This window comes from Charadrius vociferus, unplaced genomic scaffold (assembly GCF_000708025.1).
Source record: "Charadrius vociferus isolate BGI_N301 unplaced genomic scaffold, ASM70802v2 scaffold38, whole genome shotgun sequence".
NCBI classification, from domain to species: Eukaryota; Metazoa; Chordata; class Aves; order Charadriiformes; family Charadriidae; genus Charadrius; species Charadrius vociferus.
The window spans coordinates 3,401,112-3,419,153 of record NW_009650176.1 but is presented as its reverse complement, the minus strand read 5'-3'; the positions used below and the strand labels follow the sequence as shown (position 1 = coordinate 3,419,153).

Genomic DNA, 18,042 nt, shown 5'->3' with positions numbered 1-18,042 from the left:
GTTCTTATGAAAGCGTTTAGCTGTGTCAAGTTATTTACATTTGCCAAGGCCACTGAGTGATTTAGAGACCTACATGAAGACAGATTTAGCTGTAGAAAAGAGTAGGCTGGGACTTTATTGAACGTATTGTAATAAATCAAATCTAAAAGAGTGTCAAAAGATGTAATGTATTGGGGACAGATGACCCTTAAGGGTATGTAGTGTTGTTGTCTTACTTCACTGCATTTTAATTTGGTTAATTGAAGCATAATAAATGCCTCATCTTGAAGTAAACAACTTCAACTTGAAACATCTGAGACTGCTGATATTATGCTTTGAGTGTGGTGAAAATAGTATCTCACGTGATTTGTTTTTCAGGGAGGTTCTACCTGCTGCTATTTTGTTGTGGATCATTTGATAGCTAAAAACTTGATACTGATACTTCCTTCTGCCAAACATTGTCATAGTTCTGTTGTTTGGAATTTTCCCCCTTCTCCAAATGACCTCAGAACGCGTACAGCAGATTACTGCTTGATGGATATTGGTGATTTCAGAAGCATTGGGATGCAGCACAAATGAGGTTTAAGGAAAAGCAGTATCGGAGCGAGTTCTCCCTGGCACATGCTCACCCCTCCCTGTGCTCTTGCAGGACTCGCATGAAATCGTATACTTTTCTCCCTATTGCGGAATTCTTCTCCCTGGGCAGAACTTGATTTATGCATAGGACAGAAAAGTGAATGTTTTAATATTGCTCTCTTCACCATTTTTATTCTTTTTATAGAAGACCACTGTTTACGTTACCCATCTGTTAACAGCAGTGTTCAGAGAATCTTTGTGTAGACTTTGTGTTGCGTGTTCATAATACCTAGTTTGTAACTGTTCCTTTCTATTCTTTCAGCTTTTCTTTGTCCTTCATGTTTTTATATACGATACCTGGTACAGGCTGTGTATATGACAAAAAGTCCGCATTTGATAAAACATACTCAAATTTTCTGTTAAACTATTTCTATTTTTTCAAAACTCCAGTAAAATACCTCTGCCTACTGGTGTTCATTTATCACTGGGCAGAGATCAGCCAAGATACTCATTCTGTGTTTGACTGTTTCAATAGTATATGGAGACTGTAAATGTTATCTCCCTTTAACAGAGGCTCTGACTCCGTTTGTGCATACAGTCTATAGGATATGAGAATGTAAACTCATAGTCTAGGAATTATTCACACTAGCTCCCTACCTCAGAAATGCTTTCCTGCCACTTCATACATTAAAAGCATCTACCCTGTATTCTTCTTGCTGTTACGGCAAGTCCTTGTGAACAGATCTAGAATTTGAACTCTGCTAATGAAAGTCAGTGTTTTGTGTCTAAATGTGACGTGAAGACTTGATCGGTGTGACGCAGCCTTCTAACCATCCTTTGTTTTTAAAGGGACTTAGCCAGGCAGTGTTTGGGACTGAGAGTACTACTTCTCTTCAAACCAAGACAGAAACTTCTCCTGTCGAAGCTGAAAACTGTGCTTACTCTTTCCTTACTGCCAGCTGCTGGTTAAATGTGCTTTATTTGCACGTGTTCTTTATTGAATGAATGGGACTGTGAGAAGCTATCGGTTTTGCCTTTTTTTTTTTTTCCCCCTCCCAAATCCTATAGTGAAACTATGAACTGCAGCCTAAAATCAGGTGCAAGCATTTTGACTTTTCTGTTTTTTCATCTTCGGATATTAGTAGCATGAACTGTGGCTCCACATTCACTTGTTTTGAGGAACTTTGGCTTTTAACAGTGGTTAGTGAGCTGCTAAATGGAGGTTAATTCCTGAGATTTAACTCTGGATTTAGTAGATAGTCCAAGGGAATCACATTTGATCTCGGAGACTCATTGCATAGCTAAAAAGTTTTGAGGAAGGAAGGTGGGAGTCAAGTTTTTTCCATCGCTCCCGCAGTGTGTGTAATATCCCTTTTTAGTTGAAATCTGAGGCAGCAATTGCCATCTGGTTGTTCAGACGTTCTTCCTCAACTCTACCTTACTCATCTACAAGGCAAAACCCACTTTTACTTCATTTGAGACAGACGTGCTGGAACAGTCCCTGTTGAACCCCTTCTCTCTCGACCAAAACAAATACAAACTGAGGCCGTGGTCCGTCCTCGCTCCGCCTCGGAGGAGCCCGTGTTGCTTTTGTGTCGTCTGGTGGAAGAGAATGCTCAGATGCAGAATCCCGTGCTGATAAAACCGAATGCGGTGATGAGTATCTCTGGGCCGTGCATGGATTACTTGCTGTCACTGGGAAGAAATACTGTAATTATTCGTGCATAAACCAGCTTTTGTCCCTCTGCTTAGCTTGGATCCCCTGACACTAATCTGCTTTTACTTCGGTGTTGCGCAGATCAGCCACCCGGCTGGTGAAGACTCTGCCTCTGTTACAGGGATAGAGGCGTGTAGGTTTTGGGCCGGGGCAGAAGGTTGTGCGCTCTGTTTCCCGTGCCGGCATGTGCGCTCTCGTCTGACACTCTGGATCTGAGCTGATGCGGTCAGGAAACGCGGTGTGCTGTGCACTTCGCGTCGCTCAGCTCGGAACGACTGAGGGTGACGTGATTTATTTGGCATGAGGCTGAGTTGCTTGTCTGGTTTGTGCTCTTGAAACATCAGTTTTCAGAAACTGCATGGTCCTGTTGACTGTTGAAGCCGAGTTCTGAAATACATTTGAGTTCGTTCCCTGTAAGAGATTACACTTCTTGTTCAGGTGTACCCAGTGTGATGTCTGACCTCTTTGTTCTGAGTGGTACAGAGCTGTAGATAATCGATGTAACTAAAACGTAATTTGCTGAAAAACAAAACATGAAACTTTCCTTTTTTCAGCTAACTTTTACAATGTCACTCCTATAAGTAAACTATATAAATGAAAACAAGTATGTCAGTAGAAACCTGTGTGATGTCTGAAATTAATTTTTCCTGTAAAATGTGATAACTTGTGTATTTATTTGTAGTTTCTTCAAGATACATTGGACGCACTTTTTAACATAATGATGGAGAACTCGGAGAGTGAGACATTTGACACATTAGTGTTTGATGCTTTGGTAAGTTTGCATTGTGGATGGAATAAAATGTAGGTACTGCAATAATGAATAAGTAAAACAAGCATGGTGTAAATGCTCGAATGAAGATTACTGAGGGAATGGATCTTATTAGCTCTTAGTTACTTACTATTTAATTTAAAATGCATGGAAGGTTTTTTTTTTTATGTTTGACGTTTCAGTTGGACCAGATCAAAAGGGGGTTGGATTACATCATGTCATCTTCGCAGAAAAGATGGAAGCATTCAAGTCCAGTCATTTTAGTGGTTTGGCAGCAGAATTTAGAGCAGAAACAGAAAGTTTCTGCATGGAAAACAAAACTTTGTCATGAGCAGGAAGTTTTTACAGCACAGAATATTAATATATTGGGACGATAATCAAAACCAAAGCCTGTTTGTTTTTAATGTTATTAATGCGTCTTGTCTGAAAGTAAAGGTGGGTGAATATAGAATATTAAAGATGTTTTTGAGGTAATGCAATAATTATGCTGGGTTTTTTCCCCAGGTATTTATCATTGGACTGATTGCTGACAGAAAATTTCAACATTTTAATCCTGTCTTGGAAACCTACATTAAGAAGCATTTCAGTGCTACGTTAGCCTACACGTAAGTTTTAAAAATTACTTTTTCTAATGTGGCTTGCACAGTATTTCCGGATAACGTGATTCAGTTACTCGTTTGCCCATAGAGCCTGGGAGGGTGGGAGCTTCTTGAAGAAGGCTGGCGATAGTATGTCTTTCATATGTCTTTCTCTCTTGAAATAACAGTCATTTGCAGGGAGGAAGTCTTGATTTTGTTGTATTGAAGGAGGGGATGATTTGACTACTTCAAGAGCTGTTTTTTAGGGAAAGTGTTCATAAGCAATTCTCAGTCAGACTCGAGAAAGAAATCATGTCTGTTTAAGATGTTTCAAATATATGTTGTTTGGTGCATTAAACTGATGCTCCACCTTGTATTATCTGCATTACTGTCCCTTTGGGGACGAAGCAGTGAAGAACAAAAAAACCCAAAGGTCCATTATATTTGCTGTGTTAAGTATTTCTTGGCAGTTCAGTTCTTTGCTGCTGGTTGAGACTGTTAGTCCTGGAGGAAAATATATAATGCACATCTTTCAGTGTTGGGAGGGGAAAAAAAAAAAAATCCAAACAGGGAAACCTGCTGTGCACTTTGCTGTTATACAGTCTCTGTTACGTGACCAGAAAATGTTTGAGAAGTATTGATTTAAAATAGTGAAGTTAGGCCTTTAGTCACAACTTTGATAGCACAATCAGTTTGCGGAGTTACGGGCGCTGTTGCAGCCTTCACGGGAAGTGGGTAAAGGATGAAGTATCCTTCAGCATCTGGTTTTATTAGCAAGAGCTGAAGGTGGCCCTTTCACTGGTAGGCATGGAGAGCATCCTGCCCGCCCTTAAACGCAGGGAGGCGGAAGGAGGTTTAGTCTTGAGGATGCTGGAAGATCTGAATTCTGGCTTGACTTGTGCCCACGGGACTGGCGGATCCCTGCCCTCTCCCTGCCCTCTCCCTGCCCTTTTTTGCGCAAGTTCGCTTAAGGAAAGAGAGCTTGCACTGACAGTAGCTAAGTGGTTACTTGACATTCTTAGGCAGTTTACTCCTATTCAAATAAATGCCCATACATCAAGATATCTGTCTACTCAATGTATTTTCTGTTTGTGGTATGTGATGTTGTACTTATTTCCTTTTAGTGTGAATGTTGAAACATAGAGTGGAGCTAGGGTGATTTAAACAGGAATTGCTTGTGCTCGCATTAAAATTGTGATTTATATTCATTGGAAGGGAGGTGGTTGAAATGGTATTATTTTCAAAATTGTTTCACTTTCCACTTTTTGAGTTCTGTGAAACTTGAATAAGAGAATTTCCTACTGGTGTTATATCCATTTTTGAGAAATACATGTCACAAATTCTAGCCTAAAATCCGTGGAAAAGCTATGTAAAGGGGAAACCTTGTTTAATGAAGAAACTCCCATTTAATGTGTTTTTAATTCTAATAATGTGTTTGTATTTCATTTATTCATTTTTATTATTGTTAGTAGTTGCATCTTTATAATACCTTAAATCTGAATATCCCAAAATATCCCGCAGAAAATAAGTCGCGTTGAGATCTGTTGTATTGCTTGTATGTAGAATGGTGCTATGGTCTCTGTTTTTTCTTTTTTCTCAAGAATAGGTTGCAGCTACTTACCAGCAAAAACCAAGAATATAATGAGTTTATTAGTTGTGTAATTAATTTTGTAACTTGGTGGGCACTACTTAGGCACATAATTGTTCTTTAAACCTTTTCAAATTATAATTCTTCTCTGCGAGCACGCTTGTAACTTGTACGTGTTTTTGTATTTAAACAGAAAACTGACTAAAGTTTTAAAAACATACGTGGATAACGCTGAGAAGTGTGGTATCACTGATCAACTCTTTAAAGCTATGAAAGCTTTGGAGTACATCTTCAAGTTCATAGTGCGGTCCAGGATACTGTTCAATCAGTGAGTATGGCGAATGCTGAAACCCCCTCTAATTCCCATTGACAATATTGTTTAAAAAGTGTCACCATTGTAACACCCCAAGTTAAACTTGCTCAGTATTGCACTGTTTGAGAAATATCTTTAATTGTTAGGATTTATTTCGGGAGGCAGCTGTTCCCTAAGAGAGAGGCAGATTTCCTTGCTGTTGAACTCAGCTTTGTGGAAAGTGGTCAACAGAAGAAACCTGTGTCTAACTGGGATGCATGATTTACGTAGCGGTGCACTGCTGAAATTGTGATGTCTTGCGGTTCTCTATAGTTAAGGTCTCTGAAGAAATAAAGCTTGACACTAATCCGGAAACGTGTTAATGACTCTCTGGTACTGTGACTGAAATGTTGAAGGTACCCAGTGGCCATACTGCCCTGTCTCTCTTCCAGGCCTGGGCTTTGCTAGCAGCTTTTCTCAGATGACTGCAGAAGTCTGGGAAGACTAAAGTGTTGAAAATTTTGCTGCAAAGCAAAGGGAGAGCTTTTCTGGATGGGAAACGTGATGTTTGTCCTTGTGTGGTGCTTGCAGGGCTCAGGGAGGTGCCGTGGTTTGCAGAGGGCTTTATTCACAGGCCAGACATGAGAGGGAAGAGAGTCAGAATAGATGGACAGCGAGGGGATAAAGGAGTAGGAGATGCACCTTTTTTTGACACGCTGCCTCGTAAAAGACGACCACGAGTATTGTTGGAGTTAAACCCCCGACAGCCCCTTGGTGGTTGGTTGCAGTTTGTAGAGATCTGCAGTCTCAATAGATTTCAGTGAGCGAGAGGGAAAAGTGGAAAGAAAGAAGGGCTGAAGAAATCCTCTCCTCAAGAGTGATAGTATTTTTGATAAGAGAATCGTTTGAGTTTCTATAAAAGCTCTTTCGATGGTGTGGCGTGGCAGGGAGCTGCTGGGGGGCTGTTTTCTGCTCCCCCTCCACCTCTGGCATGGGGAACTGTGCGCTTACTGGCACTGTCTGCAGTGGGCTTCCACCCATAAAGTCACGCATAAATAATTATTCTAAGTTAATTTGGGAGTCAGAACTGTGTTTTATATCCAAAATATTAAAAAGGTTATAAAATTGATGATTTATTCGTCTTCACTCTGATTCAGTCCTCTCACTACTTGTTAGTGATAGTAACAACCTTATTACAAAGGATTTATGTGGAGCTCTGAAGTGACCAACTCCACCAACCTTTCTCTAATTTAGAGATTGTAATTTATTTCTGTAGGAGTCTTGCTGTGAGATTCATAAAGTACTGAATGTCTCTTACACTGTTGAAGGTCCTACAAATCACTTTAAAACAGGAAAAAAAAAAATTATCTCTTGCTGCAGATTAGATTTACAGACAATATGACCCTCTAGTATTGGCCATTGGATTTCCTCGTGCTAAGCACTAATTCACAGTTCTTTAGCGTTGGGAAGACACAGCTCTCAATGACAAGGGATTAATCAGCGGAGCTACTGAATGCTGAATGACACCGTGATTTGTTCTGCTGTAAGACTTAAATCCTGCCCGAGGTGTGTGATTTGAAGTGATTTTAATGCAGAAGTGTAGCAGTGTTCTGAAATACCTTAGTGTTTTACTGAGAAATCGCAACGAGCAAGCAGAATCTTTTATTAAAAAATAGCACATATTTTTAATTTCAGTAACACGGTAGTGGACTGAACATACGGAGCGTTTTAGTAGTGCGATTGCAGGCAAGCTTCAGTTCTGGGTAAATACGTAGAAGCCCGGTTCATCTAGTTAAAGCCTGGGGGCAAATCTGTTTGTTCAGTATATCAAGATTTATAAAGGCAAAAATATTATAAGTGAGCTTTAGAAATATCTTTGTTTGGTTTGCTTAGTAATGATCCCAGTGGTTATGTTGCGTTTACAACAGTGTTAAAATTTTGAAGGCAGTGCTAGAAGGGTCAGCTTGGTGTAATCCTGGTTTGCTCGTAGCTGCAGTGTTTTTGTGCATTATCAGATGTATTAAATAAATATATGTTAATATCTGACAGTAGAAACACATTTGTGATTAACCTATTTATTTTTATTACAATTTCCTTTTTGAAACGCACAGCTTTTTGTCTGAAGCAGTTTGATTTATTGGACTGTCAAGTTTAGTTACTCTTTATATTGGTATTAGTTTCACCTCTTTAATCTGTTCAGGGGGACACTGAAATCCTGTATTGAAATTGAGAGTTAACAAGTAATTTATCCTGCACAACCCCCAGTTTTAGCCTAAAAGGGGAACAGAAGTTTGCAAAGCAAAGTAACACAATTTAATAATTTTTCTGTAGCATTCATTTCCCCTGTGTACTGGTTAAATAGCTTTTTTTTTTTTAATATCTGTGGCTCCTAAAGGTTTATGAACTCAGCATTAAAAATGATACGTATTAGTTTCAGCGTAAAGCAGCAAGGACATTCTGAACTCCATGTTTATCTTAAGATAAGCCCCTTTCCTTCTGTAATAGATGGTCCATCGTGATATCTTCAAACATGAAGAAATCATGCTGTGACTGTACATACCAAAGTCCTGGGTGTGGTGCTCTTTGAGCTGCAGACCACATTCGAGACCTTCTTACTGGGTTTAACGCCGGAAGAAAATGGAGGAAAACAGAGTTCCAAAATTGAACTCTTGCTGGGAGCTGCTCTAATGGGTCTTGGTGCACAATGTTTAGGTGAGTTCAGGGACAGAGCTAGTGGGACCAAGGAGGGGTTTGGAAGCCCGGTTGCTGTTGGATGAGGCTTTTGGAGGCAGTCAAAGCCAACTGGGTAAGCGTGGGGTTTTAGTTGGGGAAAATGTCCCATGTGATGTTTATGAACACCCCTGTTTAGGTATGACCTGGATGCCAGATTCTCCTGGGCTTCTTTTAAGCACTGATCCTTTGTTTTGGGGAGGGGGGAGAAGGGGGGGTGGGAGCAGGGAGTCGGGTCACGTTAAGTTTGTGTAGCTGGGGTTCGAGAAGTGTGTTTGCAACAGCCCTTATGTAGGTGTCGTACATATTGCCGAAGGAGGAGAAAAAAAAAAAGTAAAGGATTAGGATTTATGTGGAACTAGTGATCTTCCCCTCCTTTTCCGTTTCGTAGTGAGAATTATCTCATCCTACACCTGAAGCAGATCATTCTGCATTTAAAATATTAAAGAGCTTCAGGAACATTCATTCTTGTGCTGTATTGAGCCAGTGGACCAAGTTCTTCAGCCTGGCTGTATATGTTTTGCCCTTGGTGTTGCTCAGGCATCTCGGGACAGTTTTTTTTTTTATCTCCCGGAAAGCATCTGGCAGAGAGAGAGGAGGGTCACTGTGGGCAAATCAGGTCTGAAAAATCCTGCCTGAAGACACAGGGACCTGCCTTGTGAACTTCAGCTGTGGCTTAGTTGTTCTTCTGTGGCAGCTGTACTGACTGTATGGGAAGCTCAGCCTTAACTAGTTTAGTGTTAGCGAGCCAGAAATTAGAGGTGAAATGCATTTTAACTTTAGCGCTCCCTTCCCATAGGGGGAAAAAGAAAAGGTGTGTGGTGGTTTGTGGTTTTGTTTGTTTTTTTTTTAAGCAAAAAGTTGGTTGATAGGCATTTTCTTTCTTTTACAGAGTTTAAGGTCACTCACCTTAGGCCACTGGTAGATTTTAATCATTTCTGGCAAGTTGTCTGGATGCTTTCTGGCTTCCTCATCAGAGAGCTGCTTGGCATTGGTCCTCCCAGACATCTGCTAGCTCTTGTGCGGGGTGAAGAGACTCTATCCCACTGCTGCGTGGGCATGTGGAACTGGGTCACCGCTGAGGGATTCACCGTGACTTGAAGGCGTAGACAACAACACTGAACGTGGCATTTTACATAGGAAGCTTTAAAATAAAAATCTGTTGGTCCTTCTGACCCAGCCCGGTCGGTCTGTCTTGTCTTTAGGTTTTTTGTGAAAGAAAACTCCTGGTTCAGAGAAGAAATTTGTAGAAATTCTTGAACTTGGAAAAAACCCCAAACCTGTCATCTGTCATTTGAACAGACTTTTTTTTTTTAAAAAAAATGTATTTCCATTTTAGTTGGATTCTGCTTATGAAACCTAATTATTTTTCAGACTTTATGAAAACAAAGGAGAAGCAGACTTCAGGGAGTCTCTGCTGCAGCTCTTTAAGTCCATCAATGAGATGATGAGCAGCATCTCTGATCAAACGGTCATAGTGAAGGTACGTACTTTACAGGTCTCCATCTTGGCTTTACTTTTGCGTCCTAAACCGCAGTTAGGCTGTCGATGAAGCAGATGCTTCTATTTGTCCCCAAAAACATGTTATACCTCAAACGTGCTTAATACTTAGTGCTTCTAATGAAGGGTTTGTGACTATATAAAACACGTGCTTCGAACAAGTAAGCTTACTTAAATTGCTGCAAATACCTCACTTTTATTTTTAAAAAAGAGCTTAGGGGTTATATGATGTTTAGCTTATTTAGCTTGTGTAGCTTGAAGGTATTTTTAAGGTATTATCTTTAAGATGCTGATGACACTGTAGATCCTCGTATTCTTATGGACTTACTTATATCCTAAGCTGTTCAGGATCTTCAGTACAGTACCGTAAGCCAGAGTGCATGTTTTTAATGGAAAATCAGTGGTGAGTCAGACTGCAAACTCCACCCCACACCCCTCTTCTTTTGTCCCTTTAAAGCGGTAGCTGCTTTTGGTAGCATTAGCTGGCTCATGGAATTGAGAACGTGGTCTCTGACCTCGAGTGAACGTGGCTATTGATATCACAGAGCAGAAGCACGGAGTTGTGGGATGGGTAGGTTTTTGTATCCAGAGGAGTCTGAGGTCATTGTGCCATTACTGTTCTTGTGATCTCTTAGTGAATCTCTTCACCACGGAAAATACAGACTGTCATAAACACGCGTTTGATAAGCTACACCTTGAAGTTCTCCTTGTGATTCCAAATAGAATTTATAAAAGGCCGTAACTCTTGACTTAGCTGTGCTGAATCAGTTGAAAGATGATGATCAGAGAGGGGCTAAGAATTGGGGTTGAATTTGGGGACATTTTGACAGTACGACGGCTCCTGCTCAGATGTGCGGTGGCTGTGCATTAGAAGAACACTTTATAGCAGCTGGGAGGCAAAGACAGATGGGGGCAAAGTACTGTGCCAGTGCAGGAGGTTTCTGTTGAAGGGAGGTGGGAAGAGGACAGCAGGAAGACACCTAAGTCAAAGACACCGGTCCTCTGTAGCTGAGTGCGGGCAGGTCTTAAGCTCCTAATGCCATGCTGAGCACACAGCAAAACTAGATAGTGGGGATAAAGCAGCTGAGTTCAAATATCTTAGGCAGAGAGACTGAGACTGTATCATCTGATAACAAAATAGGGATATTAGGTGTTTCAAGAAAGCTGTATTTTCATTCCGTTGACAAAGCATCTATCCTGAATGGATATTGGTAAGTTTGAGTCACTGACTCGGCGTACTATCTGGTGTGTTACTAATAGGATGTTTTCAGATTATGAGGATTGAATGTAAGATTTATTTTCCCCGAGACTTGTTTGTGAGGCCTACTTCAGGAAGGCAGGTGAACATGAACTTTTCTCTTTCAATAGTTTGTGCCTTGAAAAAAAGAAAAAAAAATAAAATACCCCCCAGAATTGATTTGGTTGTCTTTACCTGAGATGCAGGAAAAGAAGACAAACTTCCTAGCAAAGGCTAGAGAGAGATCGCACTAGAGCAGTGTCTGTCCTGGTCCGTGTATTGTTTCCCATTCCCATCTCTACAAAACTGGGCAGAGCACATGCAGTGTCTGCGTTTGTCTAGGTGAGGTGTGCTGGTAGATGAAGCATTGACAGATAGCCAGTGTGGGGTTGTCCGAGGAGGGTGCTTGCGGATGCCTTTCGGAAGCCTTGACAAACTCTCATTCATTATTCATTGCTTTCATCTCCTTTGGACTCTAATTACTTAGCTCTTAGAATACATAATTGTTAGTATTGGCTTTTTGCAGCTCGTGAGATTGCTTTTATTATGTTCAAATATCCACTGAAGCACTACAGTTTTTTCAGTAACTAGAAATGCGTGGTGATACTACAAAGAATAAAGTTATTGAATAGGTGGAGAAACGTGGTTTTGTTTTTTTTTTTTTGAGAGAGAGTGAGGATGGCTTCTGTGAGTCTTGCCTGACAAAGCAGTTGGAGTCCTGAGAGGGTGTCAGGAACCACGTAAAGCAGACGTGACATGATAAGCTTCCTTCAGCATCTTTATCAGTGATGTGGAGTTGGTCGTTAAGTACCGTACTAGTGGTGAGGAGCGTCAGAAGGACCTCACAAAACTGAGTGGGCTAAAACGTGAGCTTCAAGGTAGACAAATGTAAGGCAGTGCGTCTCAGGAAGAGTAAATTAGTCCCTATATGATGGTCATCTTGAAACTAGCGGTTGCAGTTTGGGAAAGACACCTTGAAGTCACAACTGACAGCTCTCCGACGTCATCGGTTCCATGTGCAGCGGCAGGTGAAGAAGCAACAGGCTGTTGGGTGTCAGTCAGATGGATAATGAGAACATGGCAGGGCTGTCATTTTGTTGTTAAATACACTTGGCGCATCTGCATCTTGCGTGCCGGGTGCTGTTCTGGGCTCCGTACCTCAGGACGTAGTTGCAGGGGTACAGAGAACCAGGGTTGGGAATGGTGCGCCTTCCTGTCGGGTGAGCGCTCGGTGAAGAACTCCTGCACCGAATGCCACGCTACAAGAAATGGGATGCTCTCGCTGACGTCAGTAGGAGGTTAGTTTAAGATAAGTGAAGAAAACTCTTTAATTTCTGCAGCCTGCTGTCTCGGGGGTTATAGAGGCAATGTCGACCTGCCCCGAAGGAGGTTAGGCGCATTTACGGTCTGCAGATGTTCTGCAAGGATGGGTGGAGATGCGGCCTCCAAGGGCTGCGGGGGGAGCCGGGAGGAGAATGGGCCACACAAACTGTAAATGGCATCTCCTGTGGCCACCGTTGGAGACCAAGTGCTGGGCTGTAGGAACCATTAGTGTGACACAGTGAGCATTTCTTGTGCTGTTGAAGTTTTGTGGAAAATTAATGAAGATAAGCAGATAAGCTGCTAGGTTCCTGTGTTGTGCAGTTAAGATCAGCAGATCTGGCTGTAGCAGTTGCAGGCTTTTTTATTACTGTTTTTAATATATATTGGGGAAGCTAAATAAGTGTATACAAAATCAGTCTGTTTGGAGAGATAAGAAGTTGAAAAGACCCACATAGAAAATTAAGGTGCTTCACATTAAAAGAGACAGATGTTTAATTCACACATTAGAATATTTCGATTTCTCCTTGCAAAAATTGTAATCTGTCCTGATAGTTTATCAACATGAAGCAGAACTGCCACTGGAAAGTTTTTTCTGAAATGCTCACAACTTTTCTCTTTGGGCTGGTTATACTGTGGGTTTTTTTTTTCCCCCAGCCTATCTGTTAAGAGAGTAGCCTTCAAGCTGACACCGCACGGGGGAGAATGAATGACTGCAGCCTTATGTTCTTAGCAAGACTTACTCTTTACCTATTCAAATATTTATGTCCTTGCAGAAGCTGATGAGCTGTTTCTGACTGTAACTCAGATCTTCAGTTACTTAATATTTTGCATTTAAATTGCCCCCCCCCTTTTTTTTTTTAATTTAAAATTTTCAAGGCTTTGGGAGCATTTAAAGAAAAAAAGAAAGTTTCCTCAAAAGAAAACTGTATGAATTGTGCAAGGATTTCAGTTTGTAGAGCACAAAAAGAGACTGAATTTGTAACTCTCCGTCTTATGCTATTCAAAATTTTTTAGGGTAGGGGAGAATTTGTATATGTGACTGCCTTGCAAACCTGACTTCACTTTCAGCCTGTAAGGAAACAAAATAGAGAATATTTTTTGGGGGGGGCAAGTCACAAGTGGCAGTTTGCAGTTTTGTTGACTGCAGGTAGGCATAACTGTCCACAGCGTTGATTACATTTTTGTCAAGACTTCAAAGGAAAAAAACCAAAACCAACAAATGAGAACAAAAGCCCTGTCTGTCTGCAAAATCCTCTACCGCACCAAAATCGTCATTAAAAGGTTATTTTAAATTTGAGTTGTAGTGCTTCAGCTACATATTTTTGTAATAAATAGGTAAAAATCCATATATTCTTGCAACGCGATTTGAGCAGAGCTTTACTTACATTTACAGCTCTCTGTGGACTCAGATATGTTGCAGTCGAAACATTAGGTGTAAAAATGAGTTAACAACATAATTACCCTGGTCTATAAAGGCAGCAATAGTCTGTCCTACAGGTTTGAATTTGGGCAGCTACGATATATGTTACCGTGTTTTAAACAGTGCAGAGTTCGTTTTTTAGAGTTAGCTACCTAAATATAATTGCTTGGGGGTTTTTTGTGTCAGTGGTGACTGTAGCTAAGGCAGCCATTCAGAGACTGCCTTTTACACTTGATTTTTTTTTTTTTAAGGTGTGCGTTGTCCAAGCTGGAGAGGGAGATTCAAACAGTGATTGGGGCTGAGAGATGTTTTGATCATCCTCTTAACACAGTTTTTTTTTTCTTGCATCACGTATGGTAGCGGGCTGCAGTAATAGTTTGAGATGTAGAGAGATTAAACTTTCTTTTTTCAAGTTAGTTTGATTTTAAGAATTATTTGATTAAATAAGGTGTGCCGCATTCGGTGCGTGTAGATATTTTTAATGGTTGCAAGTATAGTGAGCTTGCCTGATTTTATTCCGATTTTCTGCTAATTGGTGCATGATAATTATTTCCTTAACCTTTTACTGTTTAAGCGTGAGCGCAGCTGAAGCCTTGCATGGCGTTTCGAGTTTAGATAAAAATGCAAATGTTTTCCCAGTCATTTATTCTTGCCTCTCTTCGGAACGAGGGCGGTTGAGCCAGCTGCGTCGGATTTACGAGGACTGTCTGATGGAGGCTGTGTCGGTGTGGGGCAGCTCCACTCTTCTCAGCGGGGTTCTTGCGCTTTCCTCTAACGTTTGCTGTTACGCGTCACTTTGTACTGCTGTTCAGGATGGCTGCAGAAAGATAGGCTGGTGGCCGAGTTAGTTCTCTATGCTTTAAATGATCTTGATAAAGGAGGTGTGTATATAAAATTATCCTGTAATGTGACCACGGAGAGCCGGGGCGGAAGATGATAACGCTTCACTAATGCGAATTCTCTTGTGTGTGTGGTTTTTTTAATAATCCTTGTCGCTTTTAACGCATGATGCGTATTTCTCGGTATCCATACTGTACGTTTTCCTACTCTATTATTAAGCATTTATTGCTAAAGCCACAGAAAAGTATTCAAATGAAGACAGGGAAATACATCACAGGCTGCTGAGGTTCCTAGGAAGAAGACAGAAAAACCTGCCTTGGCCTGCAGGGCTTTTCCAACAGGTTGAATACTTTATAACCGTTGTTTAAAATTAGCTGGGTAACAAAATGCAGCCATGGACTGAGGTTTCTCTGTCTCTTAGAACCTAGACGGGAAAGTCTGCTTTTACACTGGCAACAAATAGAATAATCTCTGGAAGAGCGCAACGCCACGTTACTTATACTCATGCTTTGTGCTGTTTTACGCCGAATTTCGTGCCAGAGGCGCTGGTTCGGTTGTGATTTGGAGCAAATGACTGCTGTAGGCTGGGGCAATTCAGAAATAGTCTTTAGCCGTTCCTGGAAATTGTTTCATCCAGCTGTTGACTGGGCTCAATTTGGCTGGGTGGATGGGTTTAACAGAATGGCATCCGGGATAATGCTTGTGTAGAAGGCAGGCGCTTTGGGTTGAATGACACAAAAGATGAAAATTAACATTAAAATCATGTACAAATTGAGTCAGGTAAAACAAATTTATTGCTTCATCAAACAAAAAAGTTCCTAAGAATGTACTGTATTTGACAAAGAGATTTTATGCTTAATTTTGAGACTAGGCGTGCTGTTTGAAATGAATGACTTTAGCAAATGACATTTTTAAATTAGGTATTTTTGCTTTTATGTAGTACAAAGAGATGAGCTTAAATCCTAGACAAAACCAGTAGTACACTATTCAGAACACATTTTGTTTTAATACTTTGCAAACATCGTTTCTTCAGTCTAATGATACCCTTAAGTTAGTATTGCAGTTTTCTTCAACTGTTAACTGTAAAGAAGCTTTTGTTGTTGTTTTCTGACATTCCTTGTCAGTATAAACCCAAGAGTGGGATACAAGTTGGAGTTTTCTGCTGTTGCAAGACTGCTTTGCTGTACTCTGTACTGCTTTGTTTTCAATTTACCAATGACAATTGTTATCATGACTGTCGTATTTTCTGGTTTGTATTAAGATATTAATATCTCTTCAATATATTGAGATATTAATAAATCTCAATATTATCAACTGTGTAATAAGCAAAAGCAAATTAGTAAAACTCCCGTTGTTTATCATCCAAAATTATATCAGAAGTGACTTTAAGCTACTTGCCAAGGCCACCCTATCTTATTTTAGCGTGCTTTAATGTGACAAGGGAGTATTTGTACAGACCATTTGTCTTCTGCCAAGTGGAGAAGGGTGCTGTGATGCAGTATGGCGCCGTGGTTTCAGTCCTCTGCTAGCGCAGCTTTGTGTTAAGACGTCGGGGTGTTAGCCTAATCGTGGTGAGGCCCCATCTGGAGTACTGCATCCAGTTCTGGGCTCCCCAGTTCAAGAAGGACAGGGAACTGCTGGAGAGGGTCCAGCAAAGGGCAACGAAGATGATGAGGGGATTGGAACATCTCTCCTATGGAGAAAGGCTGAGGGACGTGGGTCTCTTTAGTCTAGAGGAAAGAAGATTGAGGGGGGATCTTATTAATACTTACAAATACTTAATGGGAGGATGCCAGGGGGATGGGAGCAGTCTTTTTTCAGTGGTGCTCAGTGATAGGACGAGGGGTAATGGGCATAAACTTGAACATAGGAAGTTCCATCTTAACATGAGGAGGAACTTCTTTACCTTGAGGGTAGTGGAGCACTGGCACAGGCTGCCCAGAGAGGGGGGGGAGTCTCCCACTCTGGAGACATTCAAAACCCGCCTGGACGCCGTCCTGTGCAACCTGTTGTAGGTGACCCTGCTCTGGCGGGGGGGGTGGACTAGATGGTCTCCAGAGGTCCCTTCCAACCCTGACCAGTCTGTGATTCTGTCTGTGATTCTGGTAAAATAAAACACTTGGGCCAAGGCAGTAGTATTTCTCTTATTCCACAAGATGCGCTAACAGCTACCAGATGTGCCAAATAAGGGAGATGTTTACAAACAGTGTTTGTCGAACACAGGGACTGCAGTGTGACTTTCTGGCTTTGAGACAGAACACATTTAGGATACGTCTCCAAACGGTGTAGGAAATACGCTGTAATCGGACTAATCTTGTAGTGCTGCTTAAACACCTCTCTATGCACTTCTGTGTGAATGTGTTCTTCCCGGCTTGCTGTTACGTTGGATTGTTTCAGTGTTGGAAACGATAATCTCCGTGTCCCAAAACTTGAAATCGAGGTGCTTACCTCTCCCTAAGGACGTGACGAAAAGGTGTGTGTCTGTCCTCCCGTCTCTTCTGGGAACACCGCTGGTACCGGGCAGTCTTCGTGGAGAAATGGAAAACTCGGGAGCTTTTCTGTGAGACAGCTCTACCGGATCATTTTAGGGGTGGGGGGTTTGGGGATTCTTTGTGGTGTTCTGAAAAATAAATGAAGCTTACGCTTATTTTACGTGGTTTATATATGCAAGTGTCAAAGTGTTTTAACTGGTGTTTTTGGGGACTTGAGGGTTCCCCCCCCAAAAAAAAATTGCAGAAAAAGTTCCTTTCAGAATAAAGCAACTGTGTAAATTGCTGGCTTAGGATAAATTTTTAGTCACAGAAACTCCTGGAACCTTTAGATCTGAGGAACGTGCTAGTTTTTTCTCTTGGTAGGTCCCATTCCTTACCCGGGCTGGTCTAATTAAATCTGTCTGGAAACGAACCATCAGGCAAAAGAGCTGTGGCGGCACGGGCGCTGCAGGGGACCCTTCGCTGGTGTTCAGAGGTCCGGAGATAGAAATAGCGCCTCCATTCCACTTGGTTTTGTTCGTTCTGGCCTTCTTACCATGGCTGAGACTTTTTTTTTGCCCCCCAACTAATACAGACCATCACTGAATTTGTTTCTTCGACATGAAAAAACGCCCTTGTGTTATTGAGCTGCTAGCTCTGAAGAAGATTAAAAAAAAAAAAATCAAAAAAATATTAGCTGTTAAGTCATTATAAGCACATCAATGAATTTATCTTAGAGGTTGCGAAGGATGACTGCTCTGGATAGAGGGGTGGTTGTGCTGATTTAAGGACTAAGTTGCAATTATTCTGTGGAACGATAAAACGTAGGAATTCCGTCCTGTGTATTGGCTGTGCAGAGAACCACGGCCATCAATTATTGCTGAATTTATTCTATTTAAGGCAAAGCTTTGACTTTTCTGGACCTTATTATTTTCACTTAGTGAGTTTTATTTCTTGGCATACTTAATTGCCTTTTTTATAGTTTAGAGGGCATCCTTGAAGCACCGCACTCATCGGCTGGG

The 18,042-nt window shown here is 41.3% G+C and overlaps 1 protein-coding gene across 1 annotated transcript in view; it reads left to right on the top strand.

The window, feature by feature from the left end:
• DOCK1 (dedicator of cytokinesis 1) overlaps window positions 1-18,042 on the top strand; it is a 304,390-nt gene that overhangs the window by 37,571 nt on the left and 248,777 nt on the right. The window contains exons 20-23 of the mRNA XM_009892748.1: window positions 2,955-3,044; window positions 3,546-3,646; window positions 5,401-5,535; window positions 9,604-9,712. Coding sequence (XP_009891050.1) covers window positions 2,955-3,044; window positions 3,546-3,646; window positions 5,401-5,535; window positions 9,604-9,712 — 435 coding nt within the window. The remainder of the gene's footprint in view (window positions 1-2,954; window positions 3,045-3,545; window positions 3,647-5,400; window positions 5,536-9,603; window positions 9,713-18,042) is intronic.